This window comes from Apostichopus japonicus, chromosome 18 (genome assembly GCF_037975245.1).
Source record: "Apostichopus japonicus isolate 1M-3 chromosome 18, ASM3797524v1, whole genome shotgun sequence".
In the NCBI taxonomy this organism is placed as follows: domain Eukaryota; kingdom Metazoa; phylum Echinodermata; class Holothuroidea; order Aspidochirotida; family Stichopodidae; genus Apostichopus; species Apostichopus japonicus.
The window spans coordinates 2,066,175-2,089,495 of record NC_092578.1 but is presented as its reverse complement, the minus strand read 5'-3'; the positions used below and the strand labels follow the sequence as shown (position 1 = coordinate 2,089,495).

Sequence of the window (23,321 nt, the reverse complement as noted above, 5' to 3'; positions counted from 1 at the left end):
TGCTCAGATACTTTCTAGATGGGCAAGTAATACTCATAGATGCTGTAACTGTGTAACAGAAATCTGCAATATTTGAAGTATATGGATATTAGCAGAGATCATAACTACATTAATGCTTTCATAGAATACACCAAATGTAGTAAATGTGTTGTGATTACAGTTGTCTAAACTATATTTTTATGTCTAAAGTATTTAGATTTATTATAACTATTTATTATTTTTTGTGACAGATGCACTTGTTGAACTTATAGCAGGTCTATTATAATATTTACTACTGTAGTCAACTTACAAAGCAAACTAAATGAATGTTTGATTGTTATTTTTAAAACACACACACTTCTAGTATACTTACAGTATAGAGTAACTATACTTGCAGCCCACTGAGAATGCTTCTAAGACCTACTCGACTGTTATACTTAAAACACACATACTTCTAGTACTTACAGTATAGAGTAACTGTACTTGCAGCCCACTGAGAATGCTTCTAAGACCTACTCGACTGTTATACTTAAAACACACATACTTCTAGTACTTAAAGCATAGAGTAATGGTACTTGTAGCCCACTGAGAATGCTTCTAAGACCTACTCCACTGTTATACTTAAAACACACATACTTCTAGTACTTACAGTATAGAGTAACTGTACTTGCAGCCCACTGAGAATGCTTCTAAGACCTACTCGACTGTTATACTTAAAACACACATACTTCTAGTACTTACAGTATAGAGTAACTGTACTTGCAGCCCACTGAGAATGCTTCTAAGACCTACTCGACTGTTATACTTAAAACACACATACTTCTAGTACTTACAGTATAGAGTAACTGTACTTGCAGCCCACTGAGAATGCTTCTAAGACCTACTCGACTGTTATACTTAAAACACACATACTTCTAGTACTTACAGTATAGAGTAACTGTACTTGCAGCCCACTGAGAATGCTTCTAAGACCTACTCGACTGTTATACTTAAAACACACATACTTCTAGTACTTACAGTATAGAGTAACTGTACTTGCAGCCCACTGAGAATGCTTCTAAGACCTACTCGACTGTTATACTTAAAACACACATACTTCTAGTACTTACAGTATAGAGTAACTGTACTTGCAGCCCACTGAGAATACTTCTAAGACCTACTTGTTTGTTATACTTAAAGCACACACACTTCTAGTACTTACAGTATAGAGTGTGTGTTCTTGCATGCAGCCCACTGACAATGCTTGGGAGACCTACTCGATTGTTATACTTAAAACACACAAACTTCTACAACTTACAGTATAGAGTAACTGTACTTGCATGCAGCCCACTGAGGATGCTTTTAAGACCTATTTTCAAACATACATATTATATCAACATGATCGCAGAAATACCTACAAGCATTTAAGAATGTTTTTTTTACTCACCACTTAGTAAGCTATACACATTTAAAAAAGTCATAACATTCTAAAAAAACCTTTAAGAAGTTTCAAATCTTAAATACAAAGTAACCCAACCATATCTCTGCAGATGAAATTAGCACTTACTGAATTGGTGACTAGGGAATAAACTTAATACATGTACAAAGAAAAGTTACAAAGAGAGGATGATTATTTAAATAATAGATTTAAATAAAGAGAGAACTAAACAATACATTATTACTATTTATCTACAAGAAAATCCATGGATAGATGTTATTTTATTATTATTTTTAGTCAATATATTAGTATATATATATAAAAAAAATAGACAGCTTGGGAGATGAATTGTTGTTACTATCCAAAGAGACCTACTTCTCTTTCATCTCCAAATTGAAAGATCGGAAGCAAGGACGACAAAGAAAGAAGAAGCTCTGACTCCCAACTTGATTGATCATTGAATCTAATAATCTGAGAGAATAAATTTCTTTCATTTTTAGTCTTTTGAGACTCCTCGAAATTAGCAAAATTACTGAAGTTCAGCTGCGTTAAAGCCTGTAATGCGACCGGAAAAGCGTATCGCTTTATTCTGTGCGATTTCGGCAAAATGTTGAACGAACAAAGCTGGAAATAGCAGGAACTGGGTCGTTGAGGAGGAAATCAGATGTCATGAGATGCATGGAATGTAATCATATGATATATGATGAATAAGGTTGTTTACAATCTATGAGGTTGGCAGTTAAAGTTAGAGAATATGGAAGGATGGAAAAATTAAAGTGACACAATGGAGCAAGTACATTTCATACATGTATGCTGTTAAAGCAAAATGTGCTGGTAAATATAAACTTATAGGAATGTATTCGTAATAAAACATTCAGATCGCTGGCCAAAGTTTATGGCTGGAGGAGAGATTGATATTCATAACTATGGTTTTTATCTTCCTTAAATTAGTATATGTATTTCTTTCTTGCCTTAACAAACTTCCGTCATTAACCTACAAACGTAACCACTTTTTGTAAGACAAAAATTGTATTCATAAACAAAAATAATTATGCACATCTTCCTTAGATAGCATTTAGGTAGAGGGCCACATTGTTCCTCTAGAAGGAGCTAGGTTTCATTATCTCCTAAATAATATATTTTTGGTATTATCTTTCTTATTAAGTGCTTGCTTTAACAAATAAGTCATCCTGGAATCTACTTTTGACACTCATGTGTGCTAAGATCGATGTGTCAAACTGATCTTCTTTGGGTTTTTTTTTAGGTTTTTTTTTGTAAAGTTTTGCACTCTTATATTGGTTTTTTGTAGCAAAGCTCTGATCCTTACATTATTAATTACCAGAAATAAAGGTTGGTCAAAGTAAAACATGTTAAATTTATTGTTGAGTAAAAGTGAATAAAATACACAGTATAATATAAGGGATGTAAAGTTCCACCACAGGAGAACATTTATGAGAACAATTATGATTGCATTACAGTTTTTTATGCGCATTAGAATGTTACACTGCCCATTACACTATTACGCTGCCCATTACACTATTACACTGTCCTTTACACTATTACACTTAGTCACAATGTATGTGTGTGTGACATGTGTGACAGACGATCCATGTTGTTATTACATGTTATTCTTACCGATCAAGGACAAGAACAAAAACAAACAAAGTCATTGACACAGTCATTGCCTCATTATGATCCTCAAACTACAACCAGAAAAATATTAAAATAGATCAAAATAGATCGATATCATGAACCAAGGAAATAAGCGTCTTCTTCCGCTCACTCATTACAGCCAAACCGTTCATTTTGTCTTCTACACAGATCAATACCCGCTCACATTTATATCGCTTCGCCTCGTCTGTGCAGTTCTTTCTATTTTCACAGTTCCGTGGCGGAGTTTCCTCCTTGTATGGTTGACCTGCAAGTTCACGTTGTCACCACGATTAAGCAATTACATCTAATTTGTACTTTGCAGAAGCCGACAACATTTTGCTGTCGTAACCTGGCATTTAATTTGGTCATCAACTTTGACCAAATGCTTGAAAAATGAGAACAAGCTCACATCAAATCAGATTATGAAAAGGTTCGGTGTAGCTTGCGATGAGAATAAATATCAGACATTCTAGTTTACGTGTATATGACTACAGCATTCCACTCAGTATTTAGATTTGAACTTGAACAAATTACTGAAGGCAAGATTGTGCATTTATGTAAATAGTTAAAAAAACAGCTTGTTGTTTGTTCAGAAAATCTACCAAGTACTACACAAAAAACAAGATTGCTGCTGATCAATTTTAAGCTAGGCCTCTGATGAAATGTTCACACTAAATAAAAATTTAGTGAGGTAGCAAATTTACAACTTCATTTGGTTCCCAAATATACTGTACCATCTCAGTATTAAAGACATGTGAAACTTTAAAAATTCTAAAATGGAATTATTTGACATGAACTTTGTTTTCTCAAACCAATTATCTACATCATTATTGGAATTTTAGTATTGAATAACAAAATCAGCTTAAAAACATTGCGATAGCAAAAACACAAAAAACAAAGGCCAGGCTGTTATCTTTCCTTCCGGGATAAAATCTCACCTTTCTATTTTTCACAGGTATAATTTGTAAGAATGCTACTAAAGCAATGCAGTAACGGACAGACAGATATCATATTTGACTCCAACTGCCTATCGACATACTTAAAAATTTGCAAAATGGTTTCTTGGGTCAACAATTACCAGCATGTCTGTTGTAACAACAGAGACTCCCAGAGCTATATTTACATAACTTGAATTATTTTCAATTTATTTGGCATCCAGGTGTTATTAACTCAAGTGTTTAAAGCCAGCAGGGTGCAACTGGATACATTTACAGATTCATTAGCAGCACATGAAGGCTCATTTGCCGTGCCAATTTGTGACATAGATACCTGCAAAATTATTCTTGTCAAGTTAAAAATAAACTGTTATGAAAGGAGAAAGTTATATTAGTTGTAACAAAGAACTGACTTGAAAGTAATAAATTCTCCTTTACAGATATTATATTTTCCTGAAAACTAGTGTAGGGGTTCACAGCGCTGGTAGAGAATTTGAACTTTTCTACAAATGGTACGAATGGGAAATAAACGCTGGGTCTAGACAGACAAGACAAGCTATAATCAACACTATGATCTGCATATGACTGGTTGATCATTAAGCACATTGTTGGACTGATTTTTGTCAGTATTCAAGACTATAAGATACCATGTTTCCATGACGATGCAGTATATTCACTGACTTTCCTAGTCATATTGCTACACTCAGTGTGAATATTTTCAGAGTATAAATTTTACAAATGTGGTGCTGTTTGCTTTCCCCAACACCCCCCATCCCATCCCCACCCACTTCCAAGCAACTTGGGACTTTTGTTGAGGTTCAGCGAACAAAGTCTGTTCCCTAACAAGATCAACTTATATATTTGGTGAACTGAGATCCAGGTCAGGCCTCTGTCACCAACCCAGCCCCTTGTTTTGATTTTTCAATTTTCCTTAATTAAGTTTATTACAAAATGACAATACATTATTCATATCCCATATTTTCCTGGACCTCTAACTGACCCAGAGTCTGGTGCTGTAGTCCCTTTGTCATCAGGCCAGCATATAACGAAAAGGTATGAACGAGAGTTATAACAGTAAAATAATTCTTATCTGTCACCGGAAAACTTCAACGATAGCTATACATTTGCTTCAACAATCACCAACGATCGCCTCTCAAAGTTGTGTCTGCTTCAGTAGTTTACTATTTGGGGGGGTGTGGATGGGGGAGAGGAGGGGATATCCTTCTAATAAGGACTAAAGCCAACGCATGATATGACTTACGAAATAGCTTCAATCATGTCGAGACCCATCTCTACACAACAGTGAGCATGATCCGGTCTTGGATCAGGTAATCCAGACACACAGTAGTAGCAGTCACCCAGGATCTTGATTCGTAAACAATGATTTTCCTGAAGGAAAAAAGAATGTCATATATATACATATATATATAGTATTTTCTGCATAAAAGGACAAAACTACTCATTTTAATGTTTGAAAGCAGGATGGAATTACAATCAGCAAATAATCTTATTTTTCTGCATCAGTACTCGACCATTTTCGTAATATTTTTTGCAACTTTATGCAAGATTACGTGATTCGGTTTCATATCTTCTTAGCTATTTTAGTTCCCAGATCTCTGTCAAGTTGCTGAAAGCATTAAATGTATTGCTAGTGTTGTTGCATTTAATAATTACGTTCACCGTTCATTTTTAATCAAACATTTTGTTTGACAACTTAACAACACACCTATATATGTCCATTCTACATGTGAATTGAAGGAAGTTGAATATTTTTTAACATTTTTCTGAAATCCAAGCCCAGGTTAGCCAGTTCCTAACTTATTTACCTTACTATTGAATAATCAAACTTTTGTGTCTTCATTTCCCAGTGAATGTGAGGGAAAGAGAGGGAGGGGGGGGGGGGGAGGAGGATATCCTAGTAGAATTACCACTGAAATAAAAATCATTTATACCCATTGTAAAGCACCATAATTATACACTATAAAGCAGCAAAACAGCAAACTAATCTGATGCACTCATGTCTCGAACCAGGCGGTAGCTGGGCACTAAAGTATAGTAAAGAAGCTATGCCAAGCACGTACGAAACTGAGTCACGTAATCTCGCATAAAGTTGCAAAAACAACTGACAAATTATATGCTAACCCCCTTAAACTACAGGAAAGTTCAATACGAAACCTTGGTTCTTCTAGCCACAGTCAATTATTCTAATTCCAACAGCAAATAAAATTGAGGTCCTGCCGGTGGCTAATTTGGGGTACCCGTGGCCGCATTCTCTTCAGGGAAAGAGTCAAGACATGCTAGCTGTGGTTCTGTGGCGTAAGTTTGCAGTTCCAATGAATCAATACGGCTAATGAAAAGATTCAACAGTCAACTGAATGTGAAGAGGACAGAAGAGACAGAGAGAGGGAGATGGATGCTGAGGGGATGACCCAGGCTTATTACAACACCCACGGCTGTTTGAACGATATCCTTCTTACCTGGGCAAGTTTGTCGAATCTTGCAAAGAGTTCGTTCAATATTTTCACCAGCTCCTGGGCTGTGCACTGCGATGAGAGTTTAGTGAAGCCTTCGATATCGGCAAAGAGTATGCTGTGAAAAGTGAGGAAGAGATCAATACAATGTAAGAAAATGTTGTGGTATAGATTTCGATTCAAGGAGCAAAGTAGCTAGGGGGGGGGGAGCAAAGTAGCTGGGGGCGAGTTAAGTAGCTAGGGGGGAGGGTTCTTAAGAGGCAAGAATACATGATATCACATCCCTGAAGATTACACCTGCTTGTGATACAGACTGGTGTTAGGATTCAACTCTCGTAGAGAAATGTCTGTTACCACAGTGGATGCGACAGATGAAAACCCATTGGTGTCAATATCCCTTTAGAGATAAAATCTCCACATGCAGAAACGAATCGAATAACAAACGTTCTGAATATTTCACCAATCAGATATAGCATTGCAGGGTGGATGTAGTAACCTAAATTAAGAGCTACGAACAGAGAATGACATCAGCTACTACTGTTGATTCAGTAATTGAAGTACGTATGCATTAGGACGGGTTTCATTTACAAGCGCTGGATAAAAATATCTCCAGATTGATGCTGCTTTGGCTGAAAGTACTGTACACTGTGTTCTATAACTCAACAGATTTACGACGATTGCCCTAGTCTAAAGCGACAAAACTTTACAGCCCATAACATGATAAGATACACCATCGAAAGATCCTAAGGTATCTTCTGGAATGTATACTCGACGGTTCTCAGTAATCTTATGATCTTCTTAAAAGAAGGTTAAAGGAGAGAAAAAAAATCAATTAAAAAACTGCTTCAAAAAGGTTACAAAAGTTACAAATATGTTGATTACTTCATACCATCTATAATAAGATTCATAAAACCTTAACAAATTTCCATAATTGTAATACAAGCATATATGTAGACAGGTTATATAGACATGCTGTGTATATAGACAGGCTATAGTTACTATAAATTGTCAGCAATTTTACATGACAGTTTCTCATACAGAAGTCTTTCATAAACAGAAGGTCGTCATTGACAGGGCTAACTTGGACTCAACTAACACGTTTAAAATGCGTTATAAATTTTTCTAGCAATGTCTTCGTCGATTCTACGATCAGATAACTTCACACTGATCACATAATGCACTTTCACCACAAACAGGCAAGAACCTAAGGAAAGGTAAAATAGCTTTGGATGCGATACGACACTGTAATACCTCCTGGATACCTCTCCTGACCCAATCAAATTTCTGTTATCCACTCCATTCTTGTACATGAATTTGACAATATAAACGTAATCAAATGCCTCACAACCACTTGAAATGTATAAATACCCTCCCTGTCCCATCCCAAGAATATACAGCCAGGAAAGATTACCCTTAAAGTATGAATAAATCTGAAACCATTTAATTCTTTGTTCATGCCTCGGGTAATCATGCAATATATCTGCTTTGGAAGGCCAATTGTGCAAGAAAAGCATATATTGATACTCTCTGCTAAACTTTCCGTGAACTGTACTTGGACATCATCAAGGAAAATATGCAGAGAAGGGAGACTTCAAAATAGTACATGCTGTAGTGAAAACGATTAGAAAACCTTCACACCATATGTCACCACTTACTATAGTGATATTGAAGCCAAGATGGCTTACCGTTGACACTGGGTGATCGACTAATTGTGGAGACATGTTTCACTGAAAGTATTAAATTTACGGTAAAATGAGGCAGTCGAATGGATCATATATGGATCCAATATTTTCGAAAGCTACATTACAGACTGAAAATATAAATCTTTGAGGGTACAGAATGCTTTAATAACATGGAGCAATGAGCCTAACCAGACTTAAGCCCAGACATCATGTTTAACGGAGAGGGCAAGCCGTCATACCAAATTTAAAGGGTGTACAGTGCAAGGGCACCTAGGAGTGTGAGAAAATGGTTGTATAACTGTCTTTTAGATCCTACCATGGCTGTTCATACTAGGCGGAAAGGTGAAGGGTTTAAGAGTCGTCTGAATTAATAGCGCCTATATATATTTACGATACATCGAGCTATGATGTCTCTTTAGCCACCAAAACCCCCAAAATATGAACTTGGATCTGAGGTCTGTCATAAGCATTGATTATGAACGTTGTACCAAAACCTGCATTCTTGACTGAGCTACAACATGAGAAAGACAGCAGTTAATCACATCTATGAAGATTCGTGTGCAAGTTTAGGGAGAGCAACTCCTCAAAACAGGATTCTGCCATGGATATGAAGAATCCATCCTATAGACACAACCAAACTTGAAAAGGATCAGAGAGACGAGGAATAAATCTCTGACAGACATTAAGAGCTACAAAGTCCAAAGGAATGACAGAACTGTAGGACTATGAAGAAGTAGTGTCGTTAACGATCAAGTCATTATACTCATGGAACAAGGAAAGAGAAAATAGTCTGTTTGGTTTGTTAAAATCACTGCCATAAATCATTAAAAGGCATCGGCATTACTTACAAAATATTCCAAGCTGCAATTGAACATAGTTGTGATTCACAAAAATATACCAAACATAATTTTCCTCTTGCCATATGTTTTACCACCTATCTTTTCCTCCCATTTTCCCCTCCCCTATTTTTTAATTTTATATCACTGTTGTTTTGCAATTATTTCATGTGCAAGGCTCTACAGATTGGGAACTATTTTAAAGTAAAACTCTATCATTCTGCTGTTATTTGTCAAAGGCTTCATAAATGGCGACAGTGTGAGAGGTGATAACAAATGAGAGCCTTTTGCTGGGCCTCGTTGCACATAATTTGAAGAAGCAAATCTTTCTACCGGTACAATACATCAGACCAGAAACTAATGAACCTTGACAGTTTCTGGAGATAATCGAGAGTGATTATCAACAGTGTAACTGTTTCTTCGGATGAGGGATGCTTTCTCCCTGAGTTTATATCCACAAAACTGTGACAGACAATATACATCTTATCTTTACACCTATCAGACAGCCTGGACATTCTTATAGAGCATATATATATATTTCAAAACTCTAGAATTTATTTCATTTCTAGCTTCCTTACCTATCTCCTCATAACAATTGAACCCCTAGTCTAACTTACGTAGATATTTCTGATATTTTCTTTCTTCAAAGCTTTGTTAATGTACTTCTTCAGGGGGGTTGAAACTCCCTGCTTAATGGTGCCAGATATCGAGGTGGTTGGGAAAGGAAAATTGACACTCCATAGTCGAGTAATAGTGAAGGAAGCGTGATGAGAGGTAACATGTAACAAAGTTTAAGTTTGGTTTTAATGTTGATGACCAGTTTTATTCTCTCTAGCATATTTGATGGTCTTTTTAGTATATATTTATATATATATCTATATAGGAATAACGGGGAAAAAACTGTTTAACAACTATGCTGCATTTAGAGATATGCTTATCTCGAGTGAGATACAAAAATTAGATTCAGTAAATGATTGGAGGTAAAACAGCCAATGTTAGGTTTTTGCAGAGCTTTCGAGCAAAACTAGCTCTTCTTCGGTGCATGATCACGGAAAGTGATATATATATATATATATGTTATATATACATATATATATATATATATATATATTACGTTTTCACATATATATATATATCTCTCTCTCTCTCTATATATATATATACATATATATATACGTCCATAGCCTAGTGGTTAGGGTGTCCGCATACAGAGCGGAAGGCCCAGGTTCGAATCCCGGTGGAGGCTGGAAGTTTTTTCACTGTTCTTGATTTTCCAACTCATTACGATTTTCATTTATATATATATATATATATATATATATGTTATATATATCTACAGTATATCTTGGTGGAAAAATAGTCATCTTCTGATGACCTTTAACCACAGTTGTAATATGATAGGAATTTCAACAATTTCACAGCATTATAGCTGTAGTCTTCTCAAATGGACAAGCTTCGACTCGTGCTTTTCCGCTTTTAATTACTTCCTTGCATTATTTATACTGGTTAGCTGATTTGCAACAGTTAAAAAAAAAAAGAGAAAATAAAGAGGAAAACGAAAAGAAAAATAAGTAGTGCAAAGGTGAGGAAGATTGGAGAGTTTACTGATCAGATGGGCAGAGGCTAGGAGGTACTTAACTAGGTCAATCACCTACAGAATCTAGAATCTTGACATTTCTAACGAGCAGGAAAAGTGTGAGAGAGTAAAGATCATCATCTTAACAAGTACATAAGACTGACACTAACAGTCCGGTTTCAAAACGGTTCTTTCGCTTCTTTATAACTCTCGTTTTGCCTTTCCATTTGCTCACGTTAGTTTCAAATGGCTGGGAGGAGGGGCTTGAGGAGAGAATAAATTATGCAGCAAGTGTTTCTCAATAATTTCATGATATAGCTTTAATTATACGGAGGTTCAAAGACTTTTGCACTACATAAATGTATTATCCTTATTATTATTATAATTATTATCATGTGTACTGTAGTATCTCTTCCCTTTCCACAGGACTCGTGGTCGTTACTTGACTTAACATTGTCGTGGTAACACCGCTACAGTCTCAATGTAATGTGGTTGAGATTAGATCAAGTTGTCTGCTTGTTTTTTGCGTGCGTGCTGAGATTCTATCTTGGATGACTTTCCATAAGTAGTAGTAGTAGTAGTAGTAGCAGTAGTAGTAGTAGTAATAGTAGTAGCAGTAGCAGTAGCAGTAGTAGTAGTAGTAGTAGTAGTAGTAGTAGTAGTAGCAGTAGTGGGTATGTGATGATGATGTCTGAATATCTAGCTTGGTCAGATTTTACAGCATGACTAATAATTGTTCTCAGATACAGACTGCAAAGTAACAACACATGATCTCATGAAGATAGGAACATGTTACATCAACTGGCTAACAGCTCTGAAGTGAGGATTAACAATTTCTTTCCTCTTTTCAAGCTCTGAACTGAGCTAAGTTTATTAGATTTCTTTCACCAAAATATTTCAAAGATAGGTTCCTCTGTTTACATGGTTGCTATTGAGTTACAACTGAAGGGCTGACCTGTCATAAGACGTCCTATTCAAAACGTACAATTCAAACACATTAAACTGAAAGAAACACAGCTTTAATTTGTTTAATTAAACTCTCGTCTGGTACTACAGTCTCAAGATATATAGCTCTCACATCAACATGTAAGTGATGCAGATATTTGCTCAGAAATGGTTAGAATACACTCTCTTGCTTTGACCAAGTAAGAAAGTGTCAACATTATTATGTGGTGTGAAGTATTTACTAGAGATTGGTTACACAAAGGTAGCAAACTGGTAATGGTGTCTTTATTGACAATACCCCTCAAGGAAAAATGTTGCTTGGTTCAGTAACAATGTTGCTTGGTTCGGGACCAATGTAAATAGTTCAGGACATATGTTACATGATTCAGGACAGAGTTTGGATGGGTCAGGGCCAATGGTTGAAGAGAACACATTGCTTAGTTTGGGACCAAATGTGGCTTGCTTCAGGACCAAGGTATTATAATGGTTTGGGATTATAAATGGTTTGGGACATATATATTGCCTGTAAATGGTTTCTGGGAATAAGAAGGCTCTTAATTATGTCTGTTATACAATACAATGGTGTGCTGAAACAGCCATACTGCTGTGCAACAGTAATAGTAACTTGACCATTTTGCATAGCATTCTTTGAGGAATACAGGATAAATTATTCCCTGGATAACAGAGATATCCTGTTTGGTTCAGAATAAATCTGCTTCAGATTATCAACATTATCATGGAACTTTATAATTCAAGAGGAAGTTTATTCATTTCACTTTGGTTGATTCATTCAACTTTAATCCCATTTCCCTCCCTTAAATTAATGCTACAACCACTCCTCCAGACCTTCTAAAGTTCCTCTAGCCTAGCTCAATCTATTTTTATATAATCCATGGCCATGCATTAATGCAAGCATGTCGAAACCATCACTGAAATCCTACTTTTACATATTGTAAATGTATACCAAATTGAGAAATGCATGGCTGTGTGTAAGTGAGATATGACTCATTCAACCATCTTTCCGTCCGTCCGTTCGTCCATAAATCCATTCTTTTCTCTGCCTTTCATAAATTAACGACTGATTAAGGTATATAATCGACTTGTTTTGTAGCCATATACACTCATATTTTTAAAGATACAAATCCTGCTTAGTCAAAAAAAAAATTATCTAAAGAAGAATGATAAAAAAAATCACAAGCAAAATGTCCTTAAAAGAATCAATTGTCTTTACTGTTTCACATGGAAAACCTGAGATATTTTCCTTAATTCAGTTGTTTGCTTTAAAAGAAACAACAAAATATTGAAGCAATATGGTTCATATAAACACAACAAACTACTGTTAAACTTAGAATACAGCATAGTATTGTGTTTAAACAGGTGTTACATTGGACACACAACACAGCAACTAGATCTGTATTATTTACTCAGCTTGACACCTGGTATAAATGACGACCAAACATCATGCGAAAGAGAGACGAATGTGACGCAATATTCGTATAAAGCTGGAGATGTTAGTGCCCATGTCTCTCATGGGAATTAGTTTACTTAATTAACACAAATGCCATTTACTTCCAGAAAAAGTGATCAAATTTCTATTCAAGATTACAACAAAATTGTCATCTGACCCGTGGCCAATTAGGGTTATTGCTGTTATAATTAATATTTACAATATTTCTTGTCACGTCAGTCCAGATACAGACTATATTGCCCATGGATGTCTGACATTATTCACTTTAGGGCAGCCAGCAAGAAAACGTGGAAAATTCTTTTATCTGACCGTAAAATTTACTTCAAAGTTCCACGTTTAAGTAACAATCACCCTAGTGCATCACCGATCTAATGGTCAAACGTCAATCAGAATTTAACTTTGGTCAACAAACTAGGTCTTGAAAATTGATTTTTTTTTTTTCCGTTTATCTTTCCATGCAAGAGGTTTCTTGTTGTTTTGTTTATGTAGGAGACCTGTGCAAAGGCTGATAAGTGGCGGCCTCTCACATCTGTAAAAATGTGATTAAATTCAACGAAAGTGAGAGGAAACAGCTGAAAGGGTAGCGGTAGGTTGGCATTAATGGAGCAATCTTCCAACCAACGTGCTTTTAACCCTGACATGTGATAGCACACATGTATGAAACTCTAACACTTAAAGTTGTTGATAGTGCCCTATAAACAAAGGATACGGAAATGGGTCCTAAGCTAAAATGGATGCCAATAAATTGATGCAAAGTTAAAGCATATCATCTATCAAAGTTCATATATTTATCCAAAAAAAATTTTGCAACTCACTGATCTTATACAAATTTCTACCTGTTTAAGTATTCAAAGGTTTCAAGTTCCTGTGAATGTCCACCATGAAGATCTTTTTTGTTCAAACTGAAGGGATCCCTCTATTTGCTACTTACTTCTATATTCTTCTTATTCAGACATTCTATGTGTGATCATGCTTAATAGTGCTTAATATGTGATATTCTATGTATCCCATGCAGACAGGATGTGATGCTGCTCTATGCTGCTCAATCCCTCCTGGTTCATGGTACATACTCCTAAATTATTAACACATACCATTCTATGTGTGATCATGCTATATGGTGATATGTGATATTATATGTATCCCATGCAGACAGGATATGATGCTGCTCTATGCTGCTCGTTCCCACTCGTATCTCAAGGTGCATACTCCTAAATTATTAACATATACCATGCTATGTGTGATCATGCTATATGGTGATATGTGATATTATATGTATCCCATGCAGACAGGATGTGATGCTGCTCTATGCTGCTCATTCCCACTCCTATCTCATGGTGCATACTCCTAAATTATTAACATATACCATACTATGTGTGATCATGCTACATGGTGATATGTGATATTCTGTATCCCATGCAGACAAGATGTGATGCTGCTCTATGCTGCTCAATCCCTCCTGTCCCGTGGTGCACACTCCTAACTTATTTACATACATACCATTCTGATCATGCTATATGGTGATATGTGATATTCTTTGTATCCCATAAAGACAGATTGTAATGCTGCTCTATGCTGCTCAATCCCACTCCTGTCTCATGGTACATACTCCTAACTTATTAACATATACCATTCTATGTGTGATCATGCTACATGGTGATATGTGATATTCTATGTATCTACTGCTGTGTAAATGTTGCCCATACTGCCATCTCTCACCATGATCTGACCCTAAACTCTATCATTTTGTGACATCAAAAATATGTTCTTGCTCTGTGCTGAGCAGTCTCTTTTCCTAGGCTGCTATCCTGCAGCCACCAGCTACTTACATTCTTTCTAGTTAACTTTTACTTTTGAGCCAAATAAAGGATTACCCTATCATCACATACCTGACATCACTATGCCTTTGAATATAAATCTTGTGGAACTGAATTTCCTCTCGATTACTTGCAATGTCATCTTTCATCTCCATGGCGACGTGGCGGGGCAACACCGACAACAGCAATCGCTCCTAAAAATTAAAGGGAAGAGAGAAAAAATGCAGTTGAGAAATTGAGAATGAAATGATCGCTACTTTAATCTAGAGAATTGAGACAACATGCTTGATCAAACATGTTAGATTTACATCTAGATTTCCATTTTACATCTTTGATTTATATCGTATATTTTACATCTTAGATTTATATCTTAGATATTACATCTTAGATTTACATCTTACTGAGCTATACAGAAAAGATTAACATCATAAACAGCTCAAGAGCTCTACAAAAGTTGCTCTAAATATCTCCAAAAGATGCAATTACCTGCATGCAGAGTAGTAGCAGCAGTACTGTTTCAACAGAAATAAGGTTTCTCTCTGGAATCAAATTGTGTTCCACTAAGTTCAAACCTTATGTTGATACAAATTGACACAATTTTACTGTCATTTTACCATCATCTTAAATATCTACCACAAAGTTATTCCATATAATTAAGTGGGGAGGGGGGGGGGTTGGAAGTGGGGTGGGAGGAGGAAGGAGAGTGAAGGACACAGAATGGGAAAGTGAAAATATCCAATGTATTTTATTGACAAGGGGAAAAAGGGAATAAATGGGAATTAAGGCCTGATATGTGACAGATGATATTCACCAGTTTTTTTATTGTCTTTATTATGAAGTTATGATCACAGCATTTATAGAACAATATACTTTGCTAAAAGCTCATTCCATCCCATCAGAGATGTTAAACTTGACAACTTGATACCGAGGGAAGAATACTTCAATCTCTTTCCCTACTTGAACGAGTGTAATTACGAACTGAAAATACACATTCGCAGACATAAACCCGGCCAGTAAAACACCATTAATTGCCACTGTTCTTTCAAGCAGCATCAAGGTTCATTAACCTTGGGCTATGCAACAACTCCCTTCAGTTGAAGCTCTTAGAAACTACTCTTGATCCATCTCTCAGGAGAATCCTTCTCAAATCTTCCCATTTTGGAGCTACCTCCTGACGAGATGGAGATCGCTTTTGAGGGGAGTAGATATTCTTTATATGAAAACTTAAACCACCGTCAGAATGATCAAAACTGTGAGATTTCTTTGCAGTGATATGTCATCAAGAAAGAAACAGGCTCATCGGGAGCGAGAAAGAGAGTGAGATGAGAGAGAGAGAGGCGGAGACCTAGATCCTGGTAACTAAAACTTGATACTTCTGACAAACAGACAACACTGACAAATTAGTCTGATATTACTCGCTCATTCTCAGGCTACCCATATCAATGTTTTGAAATTATTCAAAGAATTTTAGTTATTACTATACATGTAGCTAAATATACCTACATCAAGGCAAAACTGTATTGGTCTGGAATTCGCTATTCATGATCTTGAGCCGGTTCTATGGCTGCAGTTGCCAGATGACAAAGTCTGATATGCTGACGATCGATGTATTTAACAGATAAATGGATTACAGTATGTTCCATATTTTTATGCTACAGTATAGATTTACTAGCATATTTAAATATTATATGGATTCATTAAAAGGTAGCAGATCTTGATATCTCATTAATGTTGTTGATATTACACCTTTTAAGAAGAAAACCTCACAAATGAGGGGACATATTTTGAAGAGAAACAGCCCCCCCCCCCAAAAAAAAACCCAATTAAAGGATAGTCCACTTGATACAAAAAATCTTCAAAGAAGAATAAAATCAGGCCAATGAAGGAAGCTCCTTAAAATTTCTATACAATAACATGATTGGTTTTGGTGACATCACAATAGACTGAGCACTAATCCTTTTCTCTTGTTTTTGTTTGTTTGTTTTTTTGGCTTAAATACTAACAAATGATTCAAAGCAAACCAGTTTTGGTAAATTTACAGCCCATTCAGCAGCAACAATTGTGAATAATAAACAACTTGATATTATGACCAAGCTTGACAAAACAACCTTGAGTCAAGAAAAACACAAACAGCTATATTTCATCTTTCATTTTCAAAGACGTTATAAAAAATAATAAGTAATAAGCGAAAAAAAAAAAAAATGTTCTCTTTATAGCCGCTTCATTATCCTCCTGATGACATTTTCCCTATTTTTAAGGAAATGATAGACAAAACTTAGACAACAAAATCTAGAACAACTATTGATTGTAATTTTCATATTTTCCTGATATTTCTAACATATTTTCAGGAAAAAAAAATCTCACATCATAGCAAACAGGAAATTATCGATGCAGATATGAAAAATGGAGATATTGTATACTCTCTATAGGTATAGACTTGGTGTCAATGGTTTGCTATAACATTGTTGATCACATTTGAGTATATTAAACTGTCTTCATGCGTGCATGCCTAGATGCTATATAGCCACAATTATATCCTGTAAACATTTTCGTAAGGCTGGCAGAGAGAGAGAAAGATAATCCATTATTGTTGCTTCAGTTTTCTTTTTACAAAATTACTAGACTCATGTTTGTACAGAAATTAGGTTTAGGGATCTCAATGCAAGAACTAATTTTTTAATACTTTTATAGCATATTTAGCAACTTACAGTAGGAATAATATTTTGAAGTCAATTACAGATGACAGCTTTAAAAAAGAACCCTTTCTCAAAAATCTGAAATTTTCACTTTCACTTTAATACCAAGATTCTGTGCAAACAGGTTGTTTTGCAGTTTTTGCAGAACATTAATTACCATTGCTAATTTAATTAGTCTTGACTGCATGGTGTATACATTATACTTTAAATATTTTACTAGGAAGTTTAATTTCAAATCTGTTAAATTTTAAACACATCGCTCGTATGGGAGAACCTGCAGTATCCATTGTAACATCTATGCAGAAATCAAGGCACTATTAAATATCTTTGATAATTAAATTAAAAATTAAATTTTGCTTTGTTGTAACTTGCAATAGGACCTGAATGAGAACAAATCATTATCCTCTGTCTACTATTGCTGTTGTTGTTTGTTTCTTTGTTCCCTTTTGTTTTCCAAGATCAACAGTCAGTTAAAATCCGAAAAGTATGACAGATGAAATGTGACGCAGCTTTATGGAGAATCAAATCAGTCTCATAAGCTGTATGTAGTACCCAGAATGCAACACCATAAAACTTATCTGACAACAGCAAAGCCGAGTGAGCGAAGCGTACGGGGGAGAAAATTGAAATTAAGATGAGATCTATGCAATTATTCAACAAAATTGAATATCACCCAAGGACCTGTAATATGAGATATAGCGTTTATGACAGATCCTCTTAGCCGATTTGAACTCAACATCTTCTCGGCCATGATGGAGAAAGGAAGTTAAGATAGTAGTCAGTATTACTCAAGTAGTTTAATACATGTAATACACATACTTGAATTTAATATAATATGTAGAGATGTAGAGCGCCTTGTGAAAGTTCAAGCCAGACTGCATGGTTGTGGGTCCTGCTTGTATTTGTTAATATTTTTCACACAGCTAAGTGTACTTACCTGTACTTAATTGTACTCAACCTCATGAGTTAGTACTCCTACAAGTATAAATCTGGTATTTTGGAAATCTACATAGCTACTATAGCTGTGCAAGAATCCAATTACGGTAAATACCGACAGGGTCGATACAACTTATTCATCTCCTATAGTAAATTTAATATCATTTATTAAGAATTATAAAAAAAGAGAAGGAAAATAGACATGTATAATATCAAAGCTTGGTTGCTTTGGCTTAATTCTTACCAACATGGCAATACCTTGCTCTGTTATGTACATTAAGTGTCTTTCTATCTACCTAGAAACTTCAATACATTTTGTTGACAAATGAGGGAAACAGGGTAGAATTTTGGACCTCTATGACATTTCCTGACATGAAATATTGGGCAGGATGAGTGAGGTATGTGTGTGTGTTGGGAGGGGGTCGGGGGTTAGGGGGGGTTGGGAGAACGAAATGTCACAAAGATTAACATATATTTGCTTACAATCTAAGCATTCACAGCTGCAAGCTTGAAGGATCAAGTAAGCAGAACATGTTACCAATTTAGCCTTAGATCTTCAAACGTGTAACAAACTGATGTTTTTTGTAAGCTTGAGCTGGCTCCCAGTTTTACAAACCCTCACTTCATCTTCATCAGCAATCAATTAACCCCATAATTTCATTCCATTATAATATTTCAGCTCAGCTAGTTTTTGACCAAATGTAAACTTTTCTAGATTCAGTACAAGCTCTGTATTCACACCATCTATATTTAGTGCAGAGAGATCCGGAAACATTCTGTCCCCTCAAGAGACACTAAAACTCCAATAACAGATCGATTGATATTCAATGTTGTTTCCTTGAGCAGTGCTACGACTCCATCAGTAAGAAAACAAAATATTTAAGATCCTCAAGCAGATCTACCGAGCAATAATTATTGTCATTCCGGCCAATAATAAAGATAAAAAAATATATCTGTATAAATGAAAAAGAAGAGGACAAAAACTTTGAAGTGCCATCTTGGAGAAAACCCAAGTCTTTAGGTGGTGCAAGTCTCTAGGTGGTGTAACTAAAGTACTTTGATTTAATATCACTGATAGAATTTCTTTTCCCCTTAAAACTCCAAAACTTTCAACCTCTGTGACAATTGTTTGACAATCTCAATCCATCTAAGTTATATGTTGGAAGAGGAAAATCAGTGCCTTTAGCTAAAACATATATCTCTTGAAGAAAACAAAGGAGAGAGGAATTGAACAGTATGTGTCCCTCTTGGCAGGTTGAAGCGTTAACCTTCATGCTGATGCAGCTCAGTTTTAACTTCATATAGACCCTAACCATACTACAATAAAAACTTATTTGCTCAGAGTCTGCTCCCCCAGGGATCAAAAAAAAGAAAAAGAAAGAAGAAAGAAAGACAGAAAAGATCTTTAGAATCACTAAAATTTGAACCTTTGTCAGATGCAAATTTGAACCTTTTCAAAATTACAAATATCGTCAGCCATGCTTGGGGAAAAGTTTTCTTTGTCTCCTTACCATTTGCATTTCTTTAAAGGAATGTAGTCAAGTTTCATCAAGGACCCAACTAAAAGTGATGTCTGATTTTGATAATGATTCTTTTTTTAGTTGAGAATGACATGGATTTGGACAATTAACATGACCATACAATCAAACCTTCAAACGCATTCTTCTCCATTATGGATTTCATGGTCAAAGGTCAAATAGTGATTATGATTAAAATTTCTAGTTTTAACCATGCAAACCCTTCAGAACCAGAGCTAATCTGGACTTTAATAAAATATCTGGATAACTGGGTTTCCTAAGCAATGTAGTGGAGTTATTGTAAAGGACTATACAAAGTATTTTAGTGCTTCAACATTTAAATATCTGTGTTTGTCTTATGATGCTGTAAACATATACACGCAAAGCTTTTACCATACATGTGAGTCATATTTTAGAATCATGAATCGTTTGTGTTCCAAACTTTCACATAAAAGACACTGCAAGCAAGTCGGCAAAGATAGTCATCATTGTTTGATCCTAGCTGAGTAGGAGTTTGTAGCCCAGCTGTACAGTTTTCCTCTTTGCATGGAGACTATAAGTAACATTGAAGATTACCAGCTTGTATGCATTGTTTACCTTATATGATAAATTAAAAGACATTTCAATTAACAGAAGAGTTTTAAATGCAAAAGTAAGATAATAAGGGTTGGATACAAAGGCACATATTTATATTTATTAAGTTATGGTCCAGACTGACACAGCAGAGAGAACACTCAAGTATATGAAAAAAGCTTGATAGTTTATTCTATGTTTGGTAATTAATTAGGCAATTAGAGAGTACATCAGTTGTGTGGAGGTAGGTCAGTCCTATACTGTAAACGCTGTTAATTGCAATATTCTTAATAATGAATTCATTTTCGTTTTTCTTTCTTGTTTTCATATTTGTATTATCAAATTGTTTCACAAGGGATCAGGTATGCTGCTTTAAGGCAAGATAGGAGAGACCAATATCATTAGTTGAGTAGTCTGTAAGTGAAACTATAATCTTTCTAATATGTGACAATCTAATATTTAAATTCATTGACTATAAACCCTTTAGCCTTTGGAAACACTGCTCAATGAATTCATTGACTGAAAATTATCATATTACAAAATCATATAAAAATAGTATAAATATAGTTACTGAAAATCTGCAATATATTAAACAAACACAAAATATTGATCACAAATACAATCATTTGTTCTAGAGAAGCCTCAGTGGTTTGTAGAACCTTCATTGGCGTCAAGGTCTTGCTAGGTGTCACACAAAACCCTGCATTTTCTGTGGTTTTTGACACACTTTAATAGTTGGATTTCTTGCCACAGGTTGCTATGTGCAGATTCTTGTGTGCCAACCTGTGTTCTGGGTTGTCCACACATTTTCCTGTGGTAATGTCTGTCAAAGGTTGTAAACTGGCAAACAGAGTGTCCTTTAACACCAACAACAGGCACATTATTATTCACAGACCATTGGGTAATTCCACTTGAGAATTTGGAGCAGGGGGGGTGTGGGGGAGGGGCTGTTACACTATTTGGCCCAAGGCCAGGGGTGTATAATAATAGTGTGATTTTTAAGGTTTACAAATTAATTTACTTTTTAGACACATTTTGCCTCAGTGGTTGCAATACAAATTTTACAAATAAATGTTTTTGCTGTTATAAGACAAGGGTGGGGGGATTACTGTATTAATTTATGTTGAGAATTAAAGATATATATATATATGTACAGTCAAGCATATCTTAACCGTACTCACTCAATAATGTTCAAAATAAATTAAATAAGACCTTTCAGGCAAGTTACCATGGAAACACCACTTGTGGTACTAAAAGGTCAACTTCTCTCAAATTTTACATGCCTAAACATAAACATTAAACTTTTCCACCATTCTTCCTTCAGGATCCTAAAAGAGGAGTTTCCTTTATATAACGTACAATGACTACATCACTAGTGTCTGGAGATGTGATAATATAATTGCTTAAAATAATTCCTGACATTTCTGCATCTTCAACAAATCATGAATTAACTACCCATGGATATTCTGATTTAACAGTATGTATTTTACATTCATGTTTTCTCAAGTTCTGCCTTCCGGGGTTCTTCTTCGGGAAGTTGTGGAAAAATTATTCATGCAATTGAGCATGAGTGTCTTGAAGGATGTTAATTTGCATCTCCACCATGAAGAATTTGATATGTTTGAGGTCCCCAACATTAACTCTTATAGTCTTGTCTGAACGAAGTCTGTGTAAATTCGCAGGAAATGATGTAGACAAGTAAATATTACCAAATTGAATCAATCGCAATTATAGAAAGTTGTTACCTTGAAAATTAGTTGCAACTTTTCAAAACATCATGCCTTTTGTCCTATGTCCCTTATATTTCTTACAGTATTGAAAGTATTACAATACTGCAAATATATATAAACATTTCCATCATCATTGGATTAATCATTTCTGCACATAATATCAATTTAATAATATATCAATATCAATCGATTTATACACTTATACAGCAGTTCATTTTGAAAGACAAATGCAAGCTCTGAGAAATGAACGAGGCACATATCCTTTTCCAATTGTATAGTGTGTACATTCAAATACTTCAAGCCATATATCCATATGGACTGTTTAATACAGATATCAAACATGTAATTATACGTTCATATTTGAGAAAAGTTGTGAGAATAGAAGAAAACAAAAACATGCAATTTACTCTGTTCTATGAAACCTATTACAGCATTCTTCATCTGTAGAGTATCAATCTTTGAAGAACTTTGCACCCCTTTCCTCCCCCCAAAATAAAGCTGTTTTGAAGTTAACAGTTTAGAGCACTGAGATTAGCTGTCACTACCTCCCGTTTGTTCTAGGCTGATATACACAACTCAAGTGACATTACGTGAGAATGTATTTTTAGAATCAAGAGAAGGAATCAGTCTCTATGTAAACATCTAAGACACTCACTTATATGAAATAATTCTGGAGCCATTCTCAAGGGCTGGTAGCTTGATATGAATTTTCAATAATGATGATTGCTTTATGGTAGGAATAACTATACCCATGATACAAAACTTGTCATAATTATTTTATGGTATATATCGTTGTCTAGTTTAAAGGATAAAAATTTTTATTTTATATATTTTTTATCACAAACATGATTATAAATCTTGTTTAGTTGTTAATATTAAAACAATTAAGTATACAATAACAGAAGACATTAAAGGCTGTTTATCTGCGATACTTAATCCACAGGATAATTTACAAGCTGGAATTCCAAGAGGGTCATAGAGGGCACACAATGTTAAAAGGTTACCAGTTCACTCTAGACACAGTAGAGCAAGAGTGCTGAGCTTGTGAGGAGATAGGTAAGCAAGGAGCGAAGTAAATATGGAATAACAAATA

General features: G+C 35.2%; 1 protein-coding gene and 1 long non-coding RNA gene across 7 annotated transcripts in view; one reads left to right on the top strand and one right to left on the bottom strand.

The window, feature by feature from the left end:
- The window catches only part of LOC139958504 (adenylate cyclase type 5-like), a 151,697-nt gene that overhangs the window by 52,477 nt on the left and 75,899 nt on the right, over positions 1–23,321 (bottom strand). For all 4 annotated transcript variants that reach the window (XM_071955604.1, XM_071955607.1, XM_071955605.1 and 1 more), the window contains 3 exons: positions 14,849–14,970; positions 6,462–6,573; positions 5,246–5,373 (listed from right to left, as the gene is read on the bottom strand). In XM_071955604.1, coding sequence (XP_071811705.1) covers positions 5,246–5,373; positions 6,462–6,573; positions 14,849–14,970 — 362 coding nt within the window. The remainder of the gene's footprint in view (positions 1–5,245; positions 5,374–6,461; positions 6,574–14,848; positions 14,971–23,321) is intronic.
- Positions 1–23,321, top strand: part of LOC139958506 (uncharacterized) — a 133,421-nt gene that overhangs the window by 56,714 nt on the left and 53,386 nt on the right. The window contains exon 4 of one of the 3 annotated variants that reach the window (XR_011789814.1): positions 23,172–23,186. The exons of 1 other annotated variant lie outside the window; for it this stretch is intronic. This is a non-coding gene — a long non-coding RNA (uncharacterized lncRNA). Of the gene's footprint in view, positions 1–6,201; positions 6,438–23,171; positions 23,187–23,321 lie in introns of those variants that run through there. One more of the 3 variants, XR_011789812.1, reaches the window with a different exon arrangement.